We start from the raw sequence: 25,099 nt of genomic DNA on the forward strand, positions 1-25,099 counted from the left end.
TATTCTTTCTTTACAGATCATCAAGCCCACCTACAGTTCAGTGTCATCTGTCAACGCATTACTTTTACAAAAGCTCTTCTTCTTAGCCTTAGATTAAGATTCAAATCACTTTATTCAGGTAAGGTCCAACCGAAATTTGACTTCCACTTTATCCCAGTTGTTGTGGGGGGGGTTCAGTGCATTGCTCAAGGGCACAACAGCAGGCAATGGCATCTAGGATTTGAAACCAGCAGCCCTCCGGTTGCCAGCTCAATTCCCACCAGATATTTCCTGTCTGACCCAGTATTCAATCTGGCAAACCTTCGGTTGCTGCCTCGCCTCTCTACCTCTAGGCTACCTTCCACCCTGCCATAAAGTCAAGCTTTTAGCATGCTGGATTGTGATGAGTTGCTTAAATCAAGGTCCACAACATGTAAATCACTCATCACTAGTCTTAGCTTAACAATTACCCATGGCTGTGACAGCAATTTGAAGGGATAGGTAAAGTGTGTGCGCGTGCATACATGCGAGACAAAGAGTCCTTGCAGTATTTCACATTATTTCTGTGCCGCCTCCACATGCTTCTCTATTCATATCCCTTCATTCTCCAACACTGCTGTTGCCACCCTAATAGGTCTACCTTGAGATTTATGCATTGGCTAGTTTTCCTTCAAACTCACTGAAAGGGAGGTGCACACATTTTCACCCATGCTAAATGCAAAGATACTGTATGCAATGTATATCAACATGTTTTACGTTAGCAATAAAAAAAAAACTATTTAGAAGAATTAGAGCAATGTGCGGATCCCTCACTATTTTGTCATCCACTATCATCCATAGGCCTATCATTCTCATACCAGCACTGAGAACACAGATTAGTGTTTTTTTTTTGTTGCAATGTCAAGGTTCAGTCTGTCAACAGGGATCAGTCATTACCTGGAGGACCTAAGGTCACACTTGAGAGCACTATTCTGGTTCCATGAAAAAGTGTCTGACATTCATTCTGCTGTAGCTTTGTTATCTCAGTGTGACTGGGGCTTGTTTCCAATCATCAAGACTGATATCAAGAAACATGTCAAGAAACAACGATTGCTAAGTTGGGGAGAGGTCTGTCCGTGATAAAGCGCCGCTCTGCTTTCTTGACATGACAATCAACCAGACACATCCTACATTCTTTGAAAAAAAAGATTCCTTATAGAACCAAAAAGGGTTCTATCGCTTGCTTCATATATGGAACCCCTAAAAGTTATATACTGTATAGAACCCTTTTATAGGGTTCTTTGATCAGAACCCTAGAGGTTCTTCTTCATTGAACCAAAATGGTTCCATGTAGAACCTTGCGTGGTGCCATTCATGAATTATGGCCACCACTATTGAATAGGAATATTTTTTGTTAAGAATATAACATTAATAAACAATTAGATAATGGACAAAATAATACCAGCATAGTTTTTAGAATTTTCCATTTAAGGGATTTCTTCCATTGACAGAGAGGCGGACCAAAGCGCAGCGTGGTTATTCTGATTCATGTTTAATTCAAAGATAAACACGAACAAAACAAAACAAGAAACATGATAACCCAAAACAGCCCTATCTGGTGCAAACACAGAGACAGGAACAATCACCCACAAACACACAGTAAAACCCAGGCTACCTAAGTATGATTCTCAATCAGAGACAACTAATGACACCTGCCTCTGATTGAGAACCATACTAGGCCGAAACATAGAAATACCCAAATCATAGAAAAACAAACAGACTGCCCACCCCAACTCACGCCCTGACCATACTAAATAATGACAAAACAAAGGAAATAAAGGTCAGAACGTGACACCGTTGTTGGAAATGTGCACTGGTGGCCAGGGAGGCATCTGTTCGTTTGAATGATGACGCATATCTCCTCTTGCTGACTTCTTTACAATACAATACAATAAATGAGTTACAGCGAACAACAAAGATGTGGCTACTGCTCCGTTCTCAACCCACCCAAACAGTGTTGTGTTGTTGCCTGACTGGTTCCAGACAAGAACAAAAAAAGGAGCAAAACCATGAGTTCATCTTTAGAAATAAGCAAGAGTTAATCTGCCAAAATGAAAAGAAAATATTATGCAGACATAATTATTATGATGTGGAAGATCTAGTTAAATAAAGGTTAAATGGAAAAAATAAAAATAACAACTTACATGAAGTTGCTGTCAGCAGCAGCCAAAAGAGAGATCCTCTGCCTCTAATACTTCTGGGTTACAGCTAGACTGAGCAAATCATAGAGATAGTGTGTTAAAAGTAATGTAACGATTAACTAGGCTATTGAATCACCAATACTTATTATACATAATTTATTCTAAATAATTAATACATACAGTGGGGCAAAAAAGTACTTAGTCAGCCACCAAAAGATGAGAGAGCCCTGTAAATTTCATCATAGGTACACTTCAAATATGACCGACAAAAGGAGAAAAAAAATCCTGAAAATCACAATGTTGGATATTTCATGAATTTATTTGCAAATGATGGTGGAAAATAAGTATTTGGTCACCTACAAACAAGCAAGATTTCTGACTCTCACAGACCTGTAACTTCTTCTTTAAGAGGCTCCTCTGTCCTCAACTCGTTTCCTGTATTAATGGCATATCCCATATCCTTGGCATATCCCATAATAAATATAACATTATTTGAAAGAGTTTGCTGGCTAGCTTGTAAAGTGGCAAATTAAAGTAGCCTAGCTTTAGCCTAGCTAGCTTTCAAATGTGCTCAAATTCGAATAATGTTTACATTTTATTTATCTAGCCTGCACTTTATCATATGACTTTGGCTTCATATATTTGAATTAATTAATCAACTTTCCTTACCTTAATACATTGAAAAATAATGTGCTTATTGGTAGGCTACTTGCAAGTTGGTTCAACCACCATCCTCTTGCATCTTTATTCTGGAATGGCAGTTGGTTTTTGACTCGGAATGGCAGTTACATTTGGAATTGAACACAAGGTTCTATAAAGAAGCCCTTTTTTTAAATCTAAGGGTGCATTCGTCAAATTCAATCTGGAGTGCCAGAGTGTGCTCAGAGTTCCCTCTGGGCATTTGTAAATCCAGAGCGTTGTCAGATTGTCAGTTCTTAAATTCAGAACATTTCGCTCTCAGAGCGTTCACTGGACACTGGCTGAAGAGTAGGTTTGGTCCGAGCGTTCTGGCTTCACAACGGTAGTCAAGCTGTAAACTCACTTACTTTTGTACATCTTCTTGGTCCGTACTATTGACCGTATTTTAGCGCACCAAAAACGTTTTTAAAAATGGAGGGTGGGGAAGCCAAACTAATGCGTGACAGTGAGAAGGAGATATGTTGTGTGGGAAAATAGCTTTTTTTTCACTCGATCTGTCCAACGTGTCACCTTATCGGCTCTAAAATGTAAATAAAACACTACAAAGAGTTTATATCATGTGTGATTACATACCTATTTGAAGGTTTGTGTCGAATTTGAATCAGGTTTTTCGGACGGTGCTAATGTGATATTCAGAAGTAAACAGTTTTGTTTGAGTGTCATGACCATTTTACTCACCCTACCAGAGCTGGATAGGCTGTTTTATGTTATCTAGAGCGTTGGTGACTCTAACTGCTGCTGGCAACAATTTAATTATGGGTTTTTTTGCCAACGTTTACTGACACCGGTCGTATTCAACTGGTGTTGAGCCTTTGTAAACTCATCAGTTTTTCTGCGCTCTGGCACACTCAGACAAGAGGGCTCTGAAATCGGAGTAGATAGCCAGGGTGAATTTACAAATACACCCTAAAAATGTATGCTTTTATTAAACACATAATCTCCTCTTGCTTCTAGCAAACATTTACTTTGCAATAGCACAGGTTTGCATGAACCTTGCTATTTGCCATTCAGACCTTGGCAACAATGTTGCAAAATAGGAATTTGATCTCCCCCTGCCTTACATAGCTAATGGTGTTATTTATATAACTACATTCATATAAATGTAAAACAGCTGTAACAAATTTAAAGGGAATGTTAGCTGTCATTTCAGAGTTTGATGTGACTGGGTTAGCTTTGTTAGCTGTTGTTTTCTTAAAATCTGATTCCCCATTACATCATGGGGTAGGGATAGAACTCTCAAGATTCTTTAGGTACTGTATATATACCCTTTTTAGTAAAATGTTATTTATTCTCATCCAAAGTACCAAAAGGTTCTAAATAGAACCCCAAAGAACACTTTTTTTCTAAGAGTGTAGTTTGATCATACCTGGACTAATGCCCAGTAATATGGTCAAGTGCTGCAAAGAAGGACATAAGCATTTTACAGTTGGCCCAGAACAGCGCTGCATGGCTGGCCCTTAAATGTACACAGAGGGCTAATATCAAGAACATGCATGTCAATCTCTCCTGGCTCAAAGTTGAGGAGAGATTGACTGCAACACTGAATGTTGAACGCACAGAACTGCCTGTTCACACAGCTCAGACACCAATACGTACCCCACAAGACATGCCACCAGGGGTCTCTTCACAGTCCCTAAGTCCAGAACAGAGGCTGGGAAAATGCACAGTACTACATAGAGCCATGGCCACATGGAACTCTCTTCCACATCAGGTAACTCAAGCTAGCTGTAAAATCTAATAAAAAAGCAACATAAAATAACACAGACATTGTATAATGTATTGTTGTAATATTGTACATTTTATATCATACATTTGTAATGGTAGAGCAGTGTACATTTTTATAGTGTACAATCTCTTGTGTTATGTATTGTTTTATTTATGATGTTGACTATTGTTTTGTTGTGATGTTTTGTTCCTGTTTGGACCCCAGGAAGAGTAGGGGCTGCCTTCGCAGCAGCTAATAGGGATCATACTAAATACTCAAATATAGTACCAGATTGTCTGTGCCATCATCATATAGAGATATATTTTGGGAATATCAACATGATTTTGCTTGGGGGATCTGGAACCCGAGGATGGTGCGGTGATTCATCGCTGTGCAGATGCGATTTACCATGCATTTATTCATGTTGTAGAAAGTAGGGCTTGAATATAATCAAAACGTGAGCCCACCCACTAATCATAATTACAGAGGGTGTCTGCTCTTTTATTACAATATGCTGTTGCTCTGGATTTCGTTTCTAAAGGAATCTACTTCGGAGGCTGCGTGGGTAATTGGAGGCTTGAGTGTGGGTCAACCTGTGATTATGTCTGGGATTGGTTCAATCAACGCATCGCCCAATCACCTAATCATCAATGTCAAGAGTCCCAGAGTCGCACTAGTCACATTTGTTCAAGTTCCAGGCAAGGGGCTGATTGAAGTGCAGAACAGTTAGGAATGAGGATGCCTGTTTTTTTTAAATGGGACATTATGAGTCATTGTTTAAGTCACGGGTGGTTCCGTTCTGCAACACCTCTTGAACCCGAGATATTGATCAACTTTATATATGAATGTATATCATGTCAAATGCAGTGATACACAATTCAAGCTAATTGTTGCTGGTTAATCAGTCAGCTAAATGTTTACACTAAGTCAACGTACATGTCACTTAGAAATGTCCTTGTTTTTGAAAGAAAAGCAAAAAAATGTGTCCATTTAAAATAGCATAAAATTGATCAGAAATACAGTGTAGATGTTGTTAATGTTATAAATCACTATCGTAGCTGGAAACTGACGTTTTTTTAATGGAATATATACATAGGCGTACAGATGGCCATTATCAGCAACCATCACTCCTGTGTTCCACTGGCACGTTGCGTTTGTGAGTTCGATTACAGGCTAAAAATGGCCACAAAGAAATAACTTTCTTCTGAAACTCGTCAGTCTATTCTTGTTCTGAGAAATGAAGGCTATTCCATGTAAGAAATTGCCAAGAAACTGAAGATCTCGTACGACGCTGTTTACTACTCCCTTCACATAACAGCGACAACTGGCACTAACCAGAATAGAAAGAGGAGTGGGAGGCCCCGGTGCACAACTGAGCAAGAGGACAGGTATGTTAGAGTGTCTAGTTTGAGAAACAGACACCTCACAAGTCCTCAACTGGCAGCTTCTTTAAATAGTACCCGCAAAACGCCAGTCTCAACATCAACAGTGAGAAGACGACTCTGGGATGCTGGCCTTTTAGGCAGAGTTCCTCTGTCAAGTGTCTGTGTTCTTTTGCCCATCTTAATCTTTTATTCTTATTGGCGAGTCTGAGATATGGCTTTTTCTTTGCAACTCAGACGTGTGGTCTGCAGTGAAAGGCAGCTAGATGTGCTGTACATAGCCAAACAATCAGGAATATGTTTCCTGTTTAATTTGCTTCTCTCTGCCAAGCCGCTGCACAAAGGAAAGTGGGTGATAGGTGTGTGCAGCGGGAAAGTGTGTGAATGGATGAAATTATCATAAACAGACACAGGAAGCGAAACATCTGAACAGTGCTGTTTTGGAGACAAGTCAAATCTCTTTACTTCAGGCCCAATCCTCTCAACTTCTCTCCAGCAAATGTAACAATACATGGCTTTCCTGAGATGCATATTTTTAATATGTCTCTCCTCTTCCTTCTCAACTGTGTTGGATTTTGCAGGTTTTAAGGACCCAAGGTGTGAGCAATGTTACTGTAAGAAAGTAATCTGAGAGACAAGAGAGCTACTTGAAAGGAATTTGAAACTTGTCAGTGTAGATTGTAATAAATACTTACAGATAATCCATTTGGTTGACTGCATCTTTGACAAGTACACTGATAAACAACCTCGAGAGATACTTACATATTACAATGGCAGTGCATTCTTCATCTGTTTTGTCACAAAACATTTTGTCTTCATATTATTATCATTTTTTTAGATACCATACCCATGGGTAAACACTGAAGATACTTTATGTTGTGATAGCACCAGCAGCCAAGTTTATTGTTTCAGTAATATTTTCTCCAAATGTATGTATATTTTTCAGTAATGTTAAGTGTTTCCTATTTTACAGGAAGTGCTGGGACTCCTGTCACATTTAACGAGAATGGCGATGCTCCAGGACGCTATGATATCTTTCAGTACCAGATCAACAACAGGTCAACAGCAGAGTACAAGGTCATCGGCCACTGGACCAACCAGCTACACCTAAATGTAAGGACGAATTGGTAACGGCTTTGTCTTGTTATTGTATGCAGGTCTTAATAATGTTACTTGTTGATAAATCACATTAACATCCATGGGGACTCATTTTCTACAATACCTATCAAATAACTGTCAAACAATCAATTGAACTTATTTGCCAACAGTGAAAAAATAAGATTTGAAATGAGCGACTTACGTTGTGAGTGCACACATTTACGTTCTTTTACATTTTTGTCATACTGGTCCCCCGTGGGAGTCGAACCCACAACCCTGGCGTTGCACTACCAACTGATGATGTTGATAAATTATGTCAATGTTAATGAGTCATCTTCTTGTAGTTCTTGCCCATTTTTAAGATCAATGTAACACATGTTCTGCCCCACTCAGATGGATGCCATGCAGTGGACCAGTGGAGACCCCTCTGTGCCCGCCTCTGTGTGCAGCCTGCCCTGCAAGATGGGTGAGAGAAAGAAGGTGGTGAAGGGAGTACCATGTTGCTGGCACTGCGAGCGCTGTGAGGGCTACCACTTCCAGGCCAGTGAGTTCATTTGCGAGCTGTGCCCATATGAGCAACGACCCGACCAGAACCACACTGGGTGCCAACCTATCCCCATCATCAAGCTGGAGTGGCACTCACCCTGGGCAGTGGTGCCAGTCTTCATCTCTGTCCTGGGCATTCTGGTTACCACCTTCGTCATTGTCACCTTTGTGCGCTACCACGACACGCCCATTGTCCGGGCCTCGGGCCGGGAGATGAGCTATGTTTTGCTTACGGGTATCTTTCTGTGCTATGCTATCACCTTCCCCATGATCGCAGCTCCTGACGTTGCCGTTTGCTCCATCAGGCGCATCTTCCTGGGCCTGGGAATGTGCTTCAGCTACGCAGCTTTGCTTACCAAAACAAACCGCATCCACCGCATCTTCGAGCAGGGCAAGAAGGCTGTTACTGCACCGCGGTTCATCTCCCCAGCCTCCCAGCTGATCATTACCTTCAGCCTGATCTCAGTTCAGTTATTGGGTGTTTTTGTGTGGTTTGCCACTGACCCGCCACACATGATGGTGGACTATGGCGAGCAGCGCACGCAGGACCCTGAGAACGCCCGTGGGGTGCTCAAGTGTGACATCTCGGACCTCTCACTCATCTGCTCGCTTGGATACAGTATTCTCTTGATGGTCACATGCACTGTTTACGCCATCAAGACCAGGGGAGTGCCAGAGACCTTCAACGAGGCAAAGCCTATTGGATTTACTATGTATACTACCTGTATAATTTGGTTAGCTTTTATACCTATCTTCTTTGGGACGGCACAGTCAGCAGAAAGGGTGAGTGTGCTTTGATTGTGTGATTGTATTTGGCTATGTAACACAGTCAGATATGCTGTTCATCTTATTCTGTATGCATTGACTGGCACCTCCACCTCTTACACAAGTGAATAAGATCTGATCAATCTGATCAAATGTAAAGCTGAATATTATTATTTTCAACTCTTTTATCTAGAGATCCTTGCTGTAGTGAGACTAGTTGCTGTTAAGCCAGGAGCTAGTGAGGGTTCTTAGCTCTTGATTGGACAGAAAATTAATGGCTTACTCATGCGTAGATGTGGTCTATAATATTACGTGCTGGCTCAGGTGTGAGGTTTGGCTTGTCATCAGACAGTTGTAATCCTCATCAGTTCTATGACTAATGGGAACACAAACATGTGTTGTCTACAGTGTAAATGTCAGTAATCCATTGTGCGGAATTCATCACCCATTTGGCTAATATGTTGTGAACCTCAGAGGCTCTTTGGTGATAGAGATGGTAGGCAAGGTGTTGGTGTTGTGTTTTATCACACTTTAAGGTCAGTAATTATTTTGACCCCTGCTGTTTACTAGCCAATCAACTTAATTATAAGTACCATCACTTCAGTTCTCTGCACTGAATGTTGGCCATGTAATGACATGTGGAATCAAATTGCTAATGATATGGTTGTTCTCAACTATTTTCACCTTTAGAATGCTGCATATGATTTTCCGGGAAGTACATAGGTCATAGGTCACACTTGGAAAGCATGGTATCTGTGAATAAGCTGAGGAGCCTCTACCTCAATCTTCATATTGCCTATTTGATCTTCCCATGGGATTGCAATGCACATTTTCAGTCAGTGTCATACCACACATAATGACTGAGCAAATCCCATGGCAATACAAAACGTTCAATTTGTCCAAGTACTGCAGCATACTGGACGATTTCAAATTATTTCATAGGCTCCAGTAAATAGTCTGGATGAATTCAAAGAGTGATTTTTCCATTTATGTTTTCTACTGGAAGCTGCTTCAGTCTATTAAATTGAGCCCCTGAGTTGAGTATCTGGTTTAGCGCAGAAAGGCTTTGTTTTCTTCCCCCACAATTTTTTGGACCAGATCTCATTAGTACAGTTCTGGTGCATTAGGAATCTCTTCTCACTTCGTTACCGTTTTTGTATGGCGTGAAACGAATACAGTAAATGACAGCTTGGCTTTGAGTAGATGTGGCCAGGCATTTGATCGCTGAACATTGGCTTACATAGGTCACAAATATTGCAAAAATATGATTGCGTTATAGAAAGTCCTTACTAGCCAAGCCATATGTAGTCCTAATCAATTTGTGTAATATTGTTCCAATTTAATGTAAGATACAAATGGTTGATAATCGTTACTGTTCATTACCTTGCTGTTCAATGGTAAGCTTATTTTATACACTATACTCCACGAGAGCAACTCACTCGGGACCAAATAATTAAAAGTGTACCCATCGCTGTTTTGCCAGATGGTGATTATACCTCATTTTTCTCTCTTTATTGGTAGAGCTGGTTGCAGTCTGTAGTCTAAAATATGATGCTAGTCTCTTATATTGACCCAGTATTATATGTCAATGTTGTTGTTTTTTCAAGCTAGAGGGAATTGTTTCTAATCTGTGGTGAACAAAGACTGGGTTGTTTACTGAGACTATGAGAAACCTGACAAACAGGTTTATTATTCAGAGTGATATGTTGTGTCTGCTCAGCTCTGAAATAAGAAACACAGCTATGGCTAAAGGTATTTACCTTTTTGTCAATAACACAATAGAAAATCTGTATACAGTGTGTGCAAATGAAGTAAGGAGGTAAGGCAATAAATAGGCCATAGTGGCGAAGTAATTAAAATTGACCAATTAACACTGGAGTGATAGATGTGCAGATGAGGATGTGCAAGTAGAAATACTGATGTGCAAAAGAGCAGAAAAAAACTAATATGGGGATGAGGTAGGTAGTTGGTTGGATGGGCTATTTACAGATGGGCTGTGTACAGCTGCAGCGATCGGTAAGCTGCTCTGACAGCCGATGCTTGAAGTTAGTGAGGGAGATATAAGTCTCCAACAAAGGTGATATTTTTTGTATTTCATTCCAGTCATTGGCAGCAGAGAACTGGAAAGAAAGGTGGCCAAAGGTGTTGGCTTTGGGGATGACCAGTGAAATATACCTGCTGGAGCGCTTGCACATGTGGGTGTTGCTATGGTGACCAGTGAGCTGAGATAAGGCGGAGCGTTACCTAGCAAAGACATAGATGACCTGGAGCCAGTGGGTTTGGTGACAAATATATAAAATCAATGACTGACTGGAATTCTGTCGAGAATAATTCAGAATTCAATTGTAAGTTTACTTATTAATGAAATATCACCCGTTCTAAAACTTTGTTTCCATTACTAGCATCTTGTACATCCTCGCTCTGGACAGGATGTATGAAACCACTTACCAATAGATTGCTCGTTGATGATTTTGCCTCAAGAATAGACGTCCAGGTCTTACACAGTCTAGGGTTTTACGTTTTAGATTCTAAATTAACCTATTAAAATTCACGGACGATTAGTAAAGCTTAAACCAAGTTTTATTCACCCTTTGGGTTAAAACAGCTGCATGAAACAAAATACATATTCACACCAGTAGTAGTTTAAATACCCCACTTTGGGTGGAGTTTCCTCCTCTCTAAACCAGGGCTGCCCAACCCTCTTCCTGGAGATCTACTGTCCTGTAGGTTTTCAGTCCAACCCTGATTTAGCATACAGTATCTGATTCAGCTAGTTAAGGTGACCTGACCTGACCTCGACTCCCTTCCCCACTACTCCACAGTTCTCCAACCTTATCAGTGCCTGACAAGATCTGATCGTCTTCCCTGCACTCAGTACATTCCAAGCTTAATTGCATCTACCATAGTACATTCCTCCTACAGAAAACCATTAACTTCTGGTGTAGACCCTCTAGATCAGGGGTGGGCAATTCCAGTCCTCGAGGGCCTGATTGGTGTCACAGATTTGCCCCAGCTAACACACCTGACTCCAATAATCACCTAATCATGATCTTCAGTTTAGAATGCAATTTGATGAATCAGCTGTGTTTGCTAGGGATGGAATAAAATGTGATACCAATCAGGCCCTCGAGGACTGGAGTTTCCCCCCCCCCCTGGTCTAGACCATTTCACTCAATATTTCAATAGGATACCTGATAATTAACACTATTCCAAGTTTAGGAGTCAGAACCCAGAGTCCATCATACTGTACGTTATTAATCTTTAGAGAATGACTTGCCTAACTGGCCCTTGAAAAATCACCTACACCGGCATCACTTTCTTAGGACTGAAAACACCACACATCAAACCCTTTAATTGAAGAATAGTAAAAAGGGGGCTCAACGCATTGTAGCCTATTCATATTTCAGAAAATGCTTAATCAATGCCACATAGATTGCACTGTCCGCGAGGGAGCAGTCATATCAAATAAATCCTATTCAAATTGTTATTTACTGTCACACATGGCTTACTTTTCATAGGAAGAACACATGTGTGAATGGTGTCCCTGGAGAAAATATAAAATCAGTCTGATACATTGATACGTCTTCTACATTGATTAGAGCAAGCTGTTTAATAGCTGGATAAATGCCCCAGCTCTGTCATTTTAGAAACAGATGCTTCTTATTTCCACTCTCATCACAAAGGTAATACACTTGTGTAGGGCATATGCACATTCCCTTGCTGAGATTGCCAACTGTCTAGTATTTGTCATTTTTGCACCCACTAATGGTTTTATGGTTGCATCCTACCGGTTGTTAATCCCTCATATGATCATTTTGGTTTGAGTTTATACTGAAGCTTCAATTTCCATATTCACATGTTGTAAAGGGTGCATTTATCGTCAAACTAGCATTACTTTAATACACATAATTTCTGCATTCCATTGTGTGTATGACTTAGGCCAGGGTTTCCCTAAACTCTGTCCTGGGGGCTCCCAGGGTTGCACGTTTTAGTTTTTGCCCGAGCACTACACAGTTGATTAAAATAATCAAAGCTTGATGATGAATCAGCTGTGTAGTGCTAGAGCAAATACCAAAACCTGCACCCATGGGAGGCTCAAGGACCGAGTTTGGGACACCTTGACTTGACTCCAGGCATAAGCGACATAAGCAGTTGCTTAGGGCTCCCGGCTGCTTAGGGCTCTCCGAAGAGGTGGAGTCACAGTCTCAACTTAATATTGAGAGTTAGAATGGTAGAATACACAAGGTGCAAGTTCGAAATTTGGTTGTGCAGTTCTTCTCTTGTCACTCGATTAGCCATGTCAGCTAACAATTTTTAGATTGCAAGTTAGTCTAGCCAGTTATCTAAACTTGTAGTAATCACTACCAAATACCGACCTGGCACAAAGGGCATGAGCCCAGGGGCCCTGACCTCCAGGGTGCCCCCATAGATTTGGTTAGTCACTCTCACTCAGATATCATTAACATGGCATAAGTCATGGAAGAATGTGTAGAATCACAGAAAATTTGCTTTAAAACAGCCAACAAAATCTCTCCAACCTGTTGAAAAAATGGGTAGAATTGCAGGAAAGTCACTTTAAAACTTCTAAAATTATCTCTGCCCCACGGCAAAATGAGTAGAATTGCAGGAAAGGTATTATAAAATTGCAAAATGTTCTCTTCACCCCATGGCAAAATGTGTAGAATTGCTGGAAATAAACTTTAAAACATACATTTTTTCTCCGCTGATGAGAGGGGGGCCCCACTCCCAACCAAATCTAGCTTAGGGCCCCCAAAGGGCCTGGCTCATTCTTTTCCAGTTAACATTTAATAAACATGGTCTTTCAGACAGCATGATTTTTCTCAGTTCCTTAGTTTCCTCATCCCAATTTTCATAACATTATGAGTTGTTTTTTAAAATCAAAAGTAAGTTGTTATAAATGTCACCAGTGTGCAGAGATGGCACTTACATGAGTAAATAACCTTTGGACAAGTAAGCCTGTCTCCTGATTCTGTAGCATGACGCAGCTTGATGTACAAGTACACACCCTGGACAGAACGCTAATCTGTCGCAGGGCCTTACACCCAATCCATCTTCTTAATGCTTAGTGCCAGGCAGAAAGACATCGAGTCCCAGTTTTAGAATCTTTGGTACGATTCGACCATTCGAAGACCCAGTCTCAGGGCGGGCACTCTAACCACCAAGCTACTGAGTTTGGTTGAGCATGATACTGAACCAACAAACCCATTATTATTGAATTGACAATGCGCTGGGACATTCTTCATGAAGTTTAGCAATGCCAAAATACGTTAATTTAATCATAAACTATCATGTTTGGTATTGGTATTCCTTGCATTTTGTCCTCAAACTTGTTAGAAAGAGCACGTTGGCTGAAAGTAAAGTTTCAACTTTTTTGGGGCTGAAAGTAAAGTTTCAACGCTCAACGCCCATTGAATATGGCCAGTGTCAGTAAACGTTGGCAAAACAAACGAATGCACAGACCATACTCTGGCACTCCAGATTAAATTTACGAACACATCCGTAGTATAAACCAGCCTTTGGTCTGGCAATCTTTGGTTGTTTAGTACATGAGCTCACATGCGAAGAGATGAATGGGGCTAAAGCTTAAGAGGGTAAAAAAAAAAAAAAAGATGCTGAATGGGTGTAGACAAAAAAGAGCTCTCTAGTAGGTACCAAAACATTCAAAGCCCAGTTTCTCAAAAGTGAGGTTACAAGTTTATCAACTTTCAAAGCAGAATTACTTTCCCATTGTTTCCCAACTGCAGTGTATGATATACCATTGTCTAGCTCGAAGTCTCTACTTAGATCCAATGTAAAAAACACATTCATAAATGGAAAAACAGACAGTTAAAATATAAATCATAAAAAATAAGATTTTGAGTCTCTTTCCTATATCTAGGAGATATAAGAAAGCTGAAGAAATATTTTTGTTTTTTACACATATTTACCCACACTTTTTGTTGGCACAAACTACCTCCACACTTCTGTATATATATTAGTTTGTCCACAGACGTTTTTGTGAGAAGACCAATTTTCTGGATATCTCATGGTCTGACAAACACTGCTGTGCTTGATCACCTTACACAGCAGATGCAGAAGGCCGACATTGGCTTTAGAAGCAGCACATGCAAAAAAACCATATCTCTAGCTTAAACTGATTTTGATGGAGTATTGTTTTATTATGATAATTAGACATCCACCGGGGTGCGTCAATAGACTCTTAAGGATTAAGTATTGAACAGTGGAGGTATTTTTGTTAGGCCAACAAGCCAACATTTTAATAATTAGCTATAATTTAAATTGTCATGCTTTTGATTTTACCTAATTTTTACATTCTGTCATAAAAAGCACATGTTCAACTTCATAAAAACCAAGTTATCCCATCGCAAGCGATAAAAATATACACTACCGTTCAAAAGTTTTGGGTCACTTGAAAGAAAATTTGATATTTTTTTGTCCATTAAAATAACATCAAATTGATCAGAAATACAGTGTAGACGTTGTTAATGTTGTAAATGACTATTGTAGCTGGAAACGGCAGATTTTTTATGGAATATCTACATAGGCGTACAGAGGCCCACTATCAGCAACCATCACTCCTGTGTTCCAATTGCACGTTGTGTTAGAGAATTGATCATTAGCAAACCCTTTTGCAATTATGTTAGCACAGCTGAAAACCGTGTTCTGGTTAAAGAAGCAATAAATCTGGCCTTCTTTAGACTAGTTGAGATATCTGTAGTATCTGTAGCATTAGTATTCAATATTGTTATGCTTTTGGTATGTTTGAAGTACAATATAAATGCATTTTGACAAAATATATAGTCGTTTTGGCAGCCTATTCGAAGACTTGGAGCCGTGGCTTGTTGAGGATGTGGCTTTGTTGTAGTGCTTTTTGGCTTCCCACGAGATGTATTGTCGTGCGAGATTGTCTTATGTTGTTTTTAAATCCAAATATTATTTAATATTTTACAAAACATTTCAAAATACATATTATAAATATAGTCACCAAATATATTGATTTATATTATTAAAAATGAATTAAATACATTTTCTTAGGAAATTTACATATTTTGTCATTTACATTTTATAATACAATTTCAATATATTCTGTAATATATGTTATAATGCATTTAAAATGTATTAAATAAAATATATATTTTTGAAATATTTCACATATCTTAATTATCTAAAAATATATTTTAAATGTCCTTTTTTTCATGAGTGGGAGTTAAGGATGGTTGGGCTGTGCATTATCATGCTGAAACATGAGGTGATGCCAGCGGATGAATGGTACGACAGTGGGCTTCAGGAGCTCGTCATGGTATCTCTGTGCATTCAAATTGCCATCGATAAAATACAATTTTGTTCATTGTCCCAAGCTTATGTCTGCCCATACCATAACCCCACCACCACCATGGGGCACTCTGTTCACAATGTTAACATCAGCAAACTGCTCACCCACACGACGCCGTACACGCTGTCTGCCATCTGCCTGGTACAGTTGAAACCGGGATTCATCCGTGAAGAGCACACTTCTCCAGTTTGCTATTGAAAGTGAACATTTGCCCAATAAAGTCGGTTATGACTCCGAATTGCAGTCAGGGCAAGACCCTGGTCAGGAAGACGAGCACGCAGATGAGCTTCCCTGAGACGGTTTCTGAAATTCTTCAGTGGTGCAAACCCAGAGTTTCATCAGCTGTCCAGGTGGCTGGTCTCAGACGATCCCGCAGGTGAAAAAGCAGAATGTTGAGGTCCTGGGCTGGAGTGGGTACACGTGGTCTGTGGTTGTGAAGCCAGTTGAACGTACATCCAAATTCTCTGAAATGACATTGATGGCGGCATCAATTGAATATTCAACAGCTGTGGTGGACGTTACTTAATCTTGATATGCCACACCTTTCAAGTGGACGGATTATCTTGGAAAAGGAGAAATGCTCACAAAGAGGGATCTAAACAAATTTGTGCACAAACTTTTAGAGAAATAAGCTTTTTGTGTGTATGGAACATTTCGGGAAACTTTTATTTCAGCTCATGAAACATGGGAACATCACCTTACATGTTACATTTATATTTTTGTTCAGTGTATATCTCTACCTACCTGTACATTCAATTCGACTCCTGCTAACCCCCCCACTACTATTCCAAACAGTGTGCATATGACCATGTGCTTGTGACGTGTTTATTAGTCATTCTCTCCTATCTCTGCAATAGCCACCTCAGCAGGTTCAGGTGATAAATGTCACTGAGCTTCATGCCCCAGATTCCTGGCTGACCTAAAACAGAAGGTGATTGTTCCTCAGTTCTTGCCTTTTGAAACGGACCCCATCACTCTTATTATAGATCTAAAGAAGCTGCTGAGCTGGTTCAAACTAGGACTTGCCACCATACCCAACTGGAGACCCACTGGAAAACACTCTGCAGTCAAAAGATTAACTTAAAGGTCCAATTTATCTCAATATCAAATAATTTCTTACACCTTACTGTGATTATTTCAATTTAAATGTTCTGAGTGGGGTGGGGTAAACTGAAAACTAGCTGTTAATGGCAGAGAGGTTTGGAACTCTATTTCTTATTGGTCTTATTGAAACTCTAACTAATTTAGAAACTCCATCCCGCAAAAAAAAAGGCTGACATTTCAAGCGGCCTTTTCAAACAACTCTTACACTAAAAGGGTATTATCATAATTGTATTATTATTATTATTCTTCCAACCTCATAATGTGGAAAGATAAATACAACACAGGTAAATTGTGTTTTTGACTGCACTGGGCCTTGTAAGATAACTTTAAGGGGTTTGAGCCACGGGATAGTAATTGCATCACCTATGTAAGTGTGGCTTCATGTTTGTGCACCAATATGGCTGTCCTTGAAATCTACGCCCGACAGAGTGTGTAATATAAGCTTTGTTCTCACAATATAAATCATTCCTAGATGTTTGTCTCGAGGCCCTCTAAATGGCTTTATGCTTGAATGTCTACCATACATTCTCAGAATGATACCTTGATGTGTGATGGATGGCTTCCACTGTGGAGATGTTCAGACTCAAGCGAGATGTGCCACCTGTTGCCAGTTCCTCTTCATTCTCTGCCACACCAAATGTACAGATATGGCTGAGCAAATACCCTCTGAGAATTCTCACTGTCAGTTTACTGCTCAATGAGAGTGCCATTGAATTTTCTTAATGCTGTTGCTATGACTACTCAGGTGGTGTCTAAGCAGGAGCCGGAGTGTTTGGCACGTGTGCAGATGTGTTCGCATAAGCGGTTATTTTCTCTCAGCCTCTTGGGGGTGTACTGTAACATTGGAAATAAGTCAATGAAACATGAGCTTGTAATGCTTGGTTAAGTTCAACAGGTGGGAGAAGAGTAGAATTGTGTACATGCAGTCGGGGTTGTCAGTGGTTGGATGGGTTTGATTTAAGTGGTTATAAGAAACCTGAATAGTGTACTGCAAGTTTGAATGTTCCATGTGAACACACTATCACAGATTATTGTGAAATAGACACAAATTACTTATTGGACATTTGTGACAGGCACACTTTTTTGTGTGTATTACACTTTTCTTCAAAACGCATTTCGTATGTATTACATGATTTTCATTCTTCATAACGTATTCAAGTACATTACACAAATTCCAATTTGTTGTGGCAAATTTTAGCTATGTTAGCTAAGTGGCTAACGTTAGCAAGACTAGCTAGGTGGCTACTGTTAGCTAAACTAGGGGTGGGGTTAGGGATTAGGTTTAGGGGTTATGGTTACGTGTTAAGGTTAGGGTTAGGTAACATGCTATCTAAGTAGTAAAAGGGTTAGGTTAGGGTGAGGGTTAGCTAGGTCAGTAGTTAAAAAGTAGCAAGTTGTTGCAAAGTTGCTAAAATGCTAAAGTTGTCCATGATGTGATTCAAATACACAATGCTTGGGTTGATAGAAGCTTGCATTATACTCCCACCCATTTCTTCCCGACCAACCTCTGGCATAAGGGCTTAAGTAACCTACTCTTTTTTATCTGGGATTGAAATGCACTGAATACAACTTCGTGTACTGCACACAAAAAAAAGTTTGTTTGCCTGTCACGAATTTCCAATAAGAAATGTATATTTATTTCACAATCTGTAATACTAGGTTGGAACACAATGTGCATGACAAGTGAACAGCAACTAGGTTGTGTACTGGTGTTTTGAGTTTGATCCCAGTACGCTCAATAGACCTCACTATTATGTCCTCAGAAAAAAGCAATTGCCAAATACAAAGAAAATCTGTAATGTTTTACAATGTGATTGGATTAATTCAAGCTGCTTTTAGAAAAAAAGGTGCTATCTGGAGCCTAAAAGGGTTCTTTGGCTGTCCCCATAGGAGAACCCTTTGAAGAACCCTTTTTGGCTCCAGGTAGAACCTTTTGAGGTTGCGTTTAGAGCCCTTTCCAAAGAGGATTCTACATGGAACCCAAAAGGGTTCTACCTGGATCCAAAAAGAGTTATACGCGGACAGCCAAATAACCCTTTTGGAACCTTCTTTTCCAAATTTGTTGTGTCAGGGATCACACATGTTTATCTCCCCAGGACTCTTTGAAGCACCTCAGACTCATTGACTGATCTCTCCTTCTTTCTCTCTATCCCTTTCTCTCTCAATCTGTCTCTCGTCAGATGTACATCCAGACAGCCACGCTGACCATCTCCCTCAGCCTGAGCGCCTCCGTCTCTCTGGGGATGCTCTACATGCCCAAGGTCTACATCATCATCTTCCACCCGGAGCAGAATGTTCCCAAGCGCAAGCGCACCTTCAAGGCCATCGTCACCGTCGCCACTATGACCAGCAAGCTGTCCCAGCTGGCCTCCGAGCGACCCAATGGAGAGGTGAAGACAGAAATCTGCGAGGGCATGGATGCCAGTAGTGAGTATAAAGACGTGATCCCCTACTTCGTAACATATTATTCCACCGCCCCCATTTTTTTCACCTTTAAGTAAATTTTTTGTAGAGGGTTGAGCTTATGTTAGGTACAACCACAGTAAAATCAACCACAGTTCCTCAGCTATATCTATAGTATCTGAAATATCGTTGTTGAAATCAGCTTGTAGAAAATAATTTGTATGCTCTCATCTAAGATAGTTTAAAAAGACACCTGAGAACAGATTAGGCATAACTTTTCATCGACTAGATTTAGACTTCAAAGCCCTTTCAGATTCCATTAGCAGAAGTTTCATACAGGCAAGCATCCTGTTGTTTACTTATCATGATTGTGCTGACTGCACAGTTTGATATCTAATACTTTGCTGAAATTCATATCTCGTCAGCTTCTCATTTCACTGAACCGCTAAGGTGCAGAGGTGAGATGGCGCCGACAGAGATGGTTTCCTCACTTCGCTTTCTTAGGAAACTATGCAGTATTTCATTTTTTTATGTATTATTTCTTACGTTATCCCGGGAAATCTTAAGTCTTATTACAGTGCCTTGCGAAAGTATTCGGCCCCCTTGAACTTTGCAACCTTTTGCCACATTTCAGGCTTCAAACATAAAGATATAAAACTGTATTTTTTTGTGAAGAATCAACAACAAGTGGGACACAATCATGAAGTGGAATGACATTTATTGGATATTTCAAACTTTTTTAACAAATCAAAAACTGAAAAATTGGGCGTGCAAAAATTATTCAGCCCCCTTAAGTTAATAGTTTGTAGCGCCACCTTTTGCTGCGATTACAGGTGTAAGTCGCTTGGGGTATGTCTCTATCAGTTTTGCACATCGAGAGACTGAATTTTTTTCCCATTCCTCCTTGCAAAACAGCTCGAGCTCAGTGAGGTTGGATGGAGAGCATTTGTGAACAGCAGTTTTCAATTCTTGATTGGATTCAGGTCTGGACTTTGACTTGGCCATTCTAACACCTGGATATGTTTATTTTTGAACCATTCCATTGTAGATTTTGCTTTATGTTTTGGATCATTGTCTTGTTGGAAGACAAATCTCCGTCCCAGTCTCAGGTCTTTTGCAGACTCCATCAGATTTTCTTCCAGAATGGTCCTGTATTTGGCTCCATCCATCTTCCCATCAATTTTAACCATCTACCCTGTCCCTGCTGAAGAAAAGCAGGCCAAACCATGATGCTGCCACCACCATGTTTGACAGTGGGGATGGTGTGTTCAGGGTGATGAGCTGTGTTGCTTTTACGCCAAACATAACGTTTTGCATTGTTGCCAAAAAGTTCAATTTTGGTTTCATCTGACCAGAGCAGCTTCTTCCACATGTTTGGTGTGTCTCCCAGGTGGCTTGTGGCAAACTTTAAACAACACTTTTTATGGATATCTTTAAGAAATGGCTTTCTTCTTGCCACTCTTCCATAAAGGCCAGATTTGTGCAATATACAAATTATTGTTGTCCTATGGACAGAGTCTCCCACCTCAGCTGTAGATCTCTGCAGTTCATCCAGAGTGATCATGGGCCTCTTGGCTGCATCTCTGATCAGTCTTCTCCTTGTATGAGCTGAAAGTTTGTTTAGAGGGACGGCCAGGTCTTGGTAGATTTGCAGTGGTCTGATACTCCTTCCATTTCAATATTATCGCTTGCACAGTGCTCCTTGGGATGTTTAAAGCTTGGGAAATCTTTTTGTATCAAAATCCGGCTTTAAACTTCTTTGCAACAGTATCTCGGATGCCTGGTGTGTTCCTTGTTCTTCATGATGCTCTCTGCGCTTTTAACGGACCTCTGAGACTATCACAGTGCAGGTGCATTTATACGGAGACTTGATTACACACAGGTGGATTGTATTTATCATCATTAGTCATTTAGGTCAACATTGGATCATTCAGAGATCCTCACTGAACTTCTGGAGAGAGTTTGCTGCACTGAAAGTAAAGGGGCTGAATAATTTTGCACGCCCAATTTTTCAGTTTTTGATTTGTTAAAAAAGTTTGAAATATCCAATAAATGTCGTTCCACTTCATGATTGTGTCCCACTTGTTGTTGATTCTTCACAAAAAAATACAGTTTTATATCTTTATGTTTGAAGCCTGAAATGTGGCAAAAGGTCGCAAAGTTCAAGGGGGCAGAATACTTTCGCAAGGCACTGTACATACAGCCGGGAAGAACTATTAGATATAAGAGCAACGTCAGCCTACCAATATTACGACCAGGAATACGACTTTCCCGAAGCAGATCCTCTCTCCAGACCACCACCCAGGACAATGGATCTAATCCCAGCAGCTGAGCGAAAACAACGGCAACACAGAAGGGGCAGACGGAGGGGTCTTCTGGTCAGGTTTTGAAAATGGGCTCATCGATCTCCGCTCCCGAGTATACTACTCGCCAATGTCCAGTCTCTTGACAATAAGGTAGACGAAATTCGAAGCGTAGGTTGCCTTCCAGAGAGACATCAGAGATTGTAACATTGTCTGTTTCACGGAAACATGGCTCTCTCGGGATACGTGGTCGGAAACGGTTCAGCCACCGGGCATCTCTGTGCGCCGACAGAGATAAACAACTCTCTGGGAAGAGGAAGGGAGGGGTTGTATGCTTTATGATTATCAACTATTGGTGTAATCATAACAACATACAGGAATCAAGTCTGCTCACCCGACCTAGAATTCCTTACAACCAAATGTTGGCCATTCTACTTACCAGTCACAGCAACACAAACAACAACACAGAGTTACACATGGAATAAACAAATGTACAGTCAATAACACAATAGAACAAATCTATATACAGTGTGCAAATGAGGTAAGATTGGGGCGGTATAAGGCAATAAATATGCCGTAGTGGTGAAGTAATTACAATTAAAAAATTAACTCTGGAGTGAACGGTGTGCAGAAGATAAATGTGCAAGTCGAGATACTGGGGTGCAAAGGAGCAAAAAAACAATACGGGGATGAGGTAGGTAGTTGGATGGGCTATTTACAGATGGGCTATGTACAGGTGCAATGATCTGTGAGCTGCTCTGAGAGCTGATGCTCTAAGTTAGTGAGGGAGATATGAGTCTCCAGCTTCAGTGATTTTTGCAATTTGTTCCAGTCATTGTCAGCAGAGAACTGGAAGGAAAGGCGGCCAAAGTAGGAATTGGCTTTAGGGGTGACCAGTGAAATATACCTGCTGGAGCACGTGCTATGGGTGGGTGCTGCTATGGTGACCAGTGAGCTGAGATAAGGCGGGGCTTTACCTAGCAAAGACTTATAGATTACCCTGAGCCAGTGGGTTTGGTGACGAATATGAAGTGAGGGCCAGCCAACGAGAGCATACAGGTCGCAGTGTAGGGTGGTATATGGGGCTTTGGAGACAAAACGGATGGCACTGTGATAGATTGCATCCAATTTGCTGAGTAGAGTGTTGGAGGCTATTTTGTAAATGACATCGCCGAAGTCAAGGATCGGCAGGATAGTCGGATAATACAGAGCCACCTTTGTGGATCGCCAACAAAGACTGCGGCCCCCTCCTCTCCTTCTCAGTGGCTGACGTGAGTAGAACATTTACACTTGTTAACAAGTCAACAAAACAAAGGAGATGATCGTGGACTTCAGGAAACAGCAGAGGGAGCACCCCCCTATCCAAATCGAAGGGACAGCAGTGGAGAAGGTGTAACGTTTTAAGTTCCTCGGCTTACACATCACAGACAAACTGAAATGGTCCAACCACACAGACAGTGTGATGAAGAAGGTGCAACAGCGCCTCTTCAACCTCAAGAGGCTGAAGAAATTTTACTTGTTAGATTTGTGTGTATTGGGTGTTTGTTGGGGAATTGTTAGATTACTTGTTAGATATTATTGCACTGTTGGAACTAGAAGAACAAGCATTTCTCTGCACTTGCATTAACATCTGCTAACCATGCATATGTGACCAATAAGATTTGATTTGCTTTCTAATTTGTTGCCTTTTTGCCTAATTGTGGAGAATTTCACAAATGAATACATGAATACATCTCAAAATGTCATTTCATTGTGAGTGATTAGTCCACATAGCCAATTGTTCTAGTTTACGTTGATGGTGGAAAGCCATTAGTATCCTCAACATTCCATCGAGACTATTCGATTATGGGATAATGCACTAAGGGAAGGACTGAAACAGTAAATTGAGTACAGAGGGACTACACTCCAGGAAACTAACATCTTCTCTATTTTTGCCTTTATAGTGCCATCAACCAAAACAAAGTATGTCAGCTACACCAATCATGCCACCTGAAGAGAGAAGCACTGAATAGAGAATTACTGAGGAATTCCACATGCAGACTTGGATGTGTCAGATTCACCAATGACAGGGCGTTACAACAAGCATGAGACATTGATATTGCTCAGAGTCCAAATAACGACTGAGAGCATGGCAGTCAACGTAAATATGTCTGCTCTTTCATGTTCACAGACAGAGCTAATGGGCCTGCTGGAAGCAGACAAAACACTAAACAAACAATTCAAGAGACTTGACAAAATGAGGGTGGGGAACAGAAGAGGAAAACAAAAGAGAATTTAAATAGAAATTGTTGCGATCAACCATGTTAGTTAGTTTGTTATTCTAATTTTCTGTAATTTGTGGTTGTGAAGATTTCTCATTCGTGTCTTACGTCGTCTGAACTACATTGCGAGATGAGTTTGTCTCTGTATCAGCTAACTGAATTGTAGCCTTGAGTTGTGAAATCTGTAAATGCAATGGTTTAAGCATGCACATTTTTATACAAATACTTTATTTATAATAAAGGAATGTTTTGGAAATGTTTAGGATTGTTGGATGAGGTTAAATATGAGAGTGGGATATGATGTATGTGCTTTACCTCAATTTAGATGGAAATGATACCCAATGCATCATCCATAAGGCATAACAGTTATGTGATGGCCTTGACCTGAATTGAGCACACATCCAAAATACACCAGGATGGTAAGTAGGCAAATTATGTTAAGAATGTATGAAGCCTTAAAGCAAACTATGAAAAATATCACCCAAAAACTCCATGGTCTCAAAACAAAACAAACAATATTGCTGTAGGATTTCCCCTGAAGCAAACTAAATACAGTCGTGGCAAAATAATTTGAGTATTACTGTGAACATAATGCAAATGTTTAGTTTTAACATTTTACTTAAACCTATGAAAAAAAATGGGGATGGACTGACTTTTGGACTGCCAGAGAATTTAATATTAATTTCTCTACCGTAAACTGCCTCAGTAGTAATTGGAATTGAATTGAATATTCAATTGCAATTACTACTGCATTGCAACATTTTCTACTTTTGTGTGTTTCGGATTTCCTTCTCTCTCATATCATTTTGTTTCATTATGTTTTTGTCCTGTTCAAAATAGCACAAATGAGTGCCAAAAAACAGTACAGTGGCTTGCGAAAGTATTCACCCCCCTTGGCATTTAGTTTCCTTACAACCTGGAATTAAAATATAATTTCAGGGGGGTTTGTATCATTTGATTTAAACAACATGCCTACCACTTTGAAGATGCAATTTGGTTGTTGTTGTGTGTAACAAACAAGAAATAAGACAAACAAATCTGAACTTGAGTGTGGATAACTATTCACTCCCCCAAAGTCAAAGCTCCAGCTCCTTCAAGTTGGATGGGTTCCGATGGTGTACAGCAATCTTTAATTCATACCACAGATTCTCAATTGGATTGAGGTCTGGGCTTTGACTAGGCCATTCCAAGACATTTAAATGTTTCCCTTTAAACCACAGTGTTGCTTTAGCTATATGCTTAGGGTCATTGTCCTGCTGGAAGATGCGCCTCCGTCCCAGTCTCAAATATCTGGAAGACTGAAACAGGTTTCCCTCAAGA

The 25,099-nt window shown here is 40.3% G+C and overlaps 1 protein-coding gene across 1 annotated transcript in view; it reads left to right on the forward strand.

Moving 5' to 3' along the window:
• The window catches only part of LOC118396460 (metabotropic glutamate receptor 8-like), a 222,338-nt gene extending 197,865 nt beyond the window's left edge, over positions 1-24,473 (forward strand). The window contains exons 8-11 of the mRNA XM_035790696.2: positions 6,919-7,058; positions 7,437-8,372; positions 18,993-19,239; positions 23,462-24,473. Coding sequence (XP_035646589.1) covers positions 6,919-7,058; positions 7,437-8,372; positions 18,993-19,239; positions 23,462-23,511 — 1,373 coding nt within the window. The 3' untranslated portion in view covers positions 23,512-24,473. The remainder of the gene's footprint in view (positions 1-6,918; positions 7,059-7,436; positions 8,373-18,992; positions 19,240-23,461) is intronic.
• The last annotated feature ends 626 nt before the right edge of the window (positions 24,474-25,099 follow it).

The sequence above is a fragment of the Oncorhynchus keta genome, chromosome 17, assembly GCF_023373465.1.
Source record: "Oncorhynchus keta strain PuntledgeMale-10-30-2019 chromosome 17, Oket_V2, whole genome shotgun sequence".
NCBI classification, from domain to species: domain Eukaryota; kingdom Metazoa; phylum Chordata; class Actinopteri; order Salmoniformes; family Salmonidae; genus Oncorhynchus; species Oncorhynchus keta.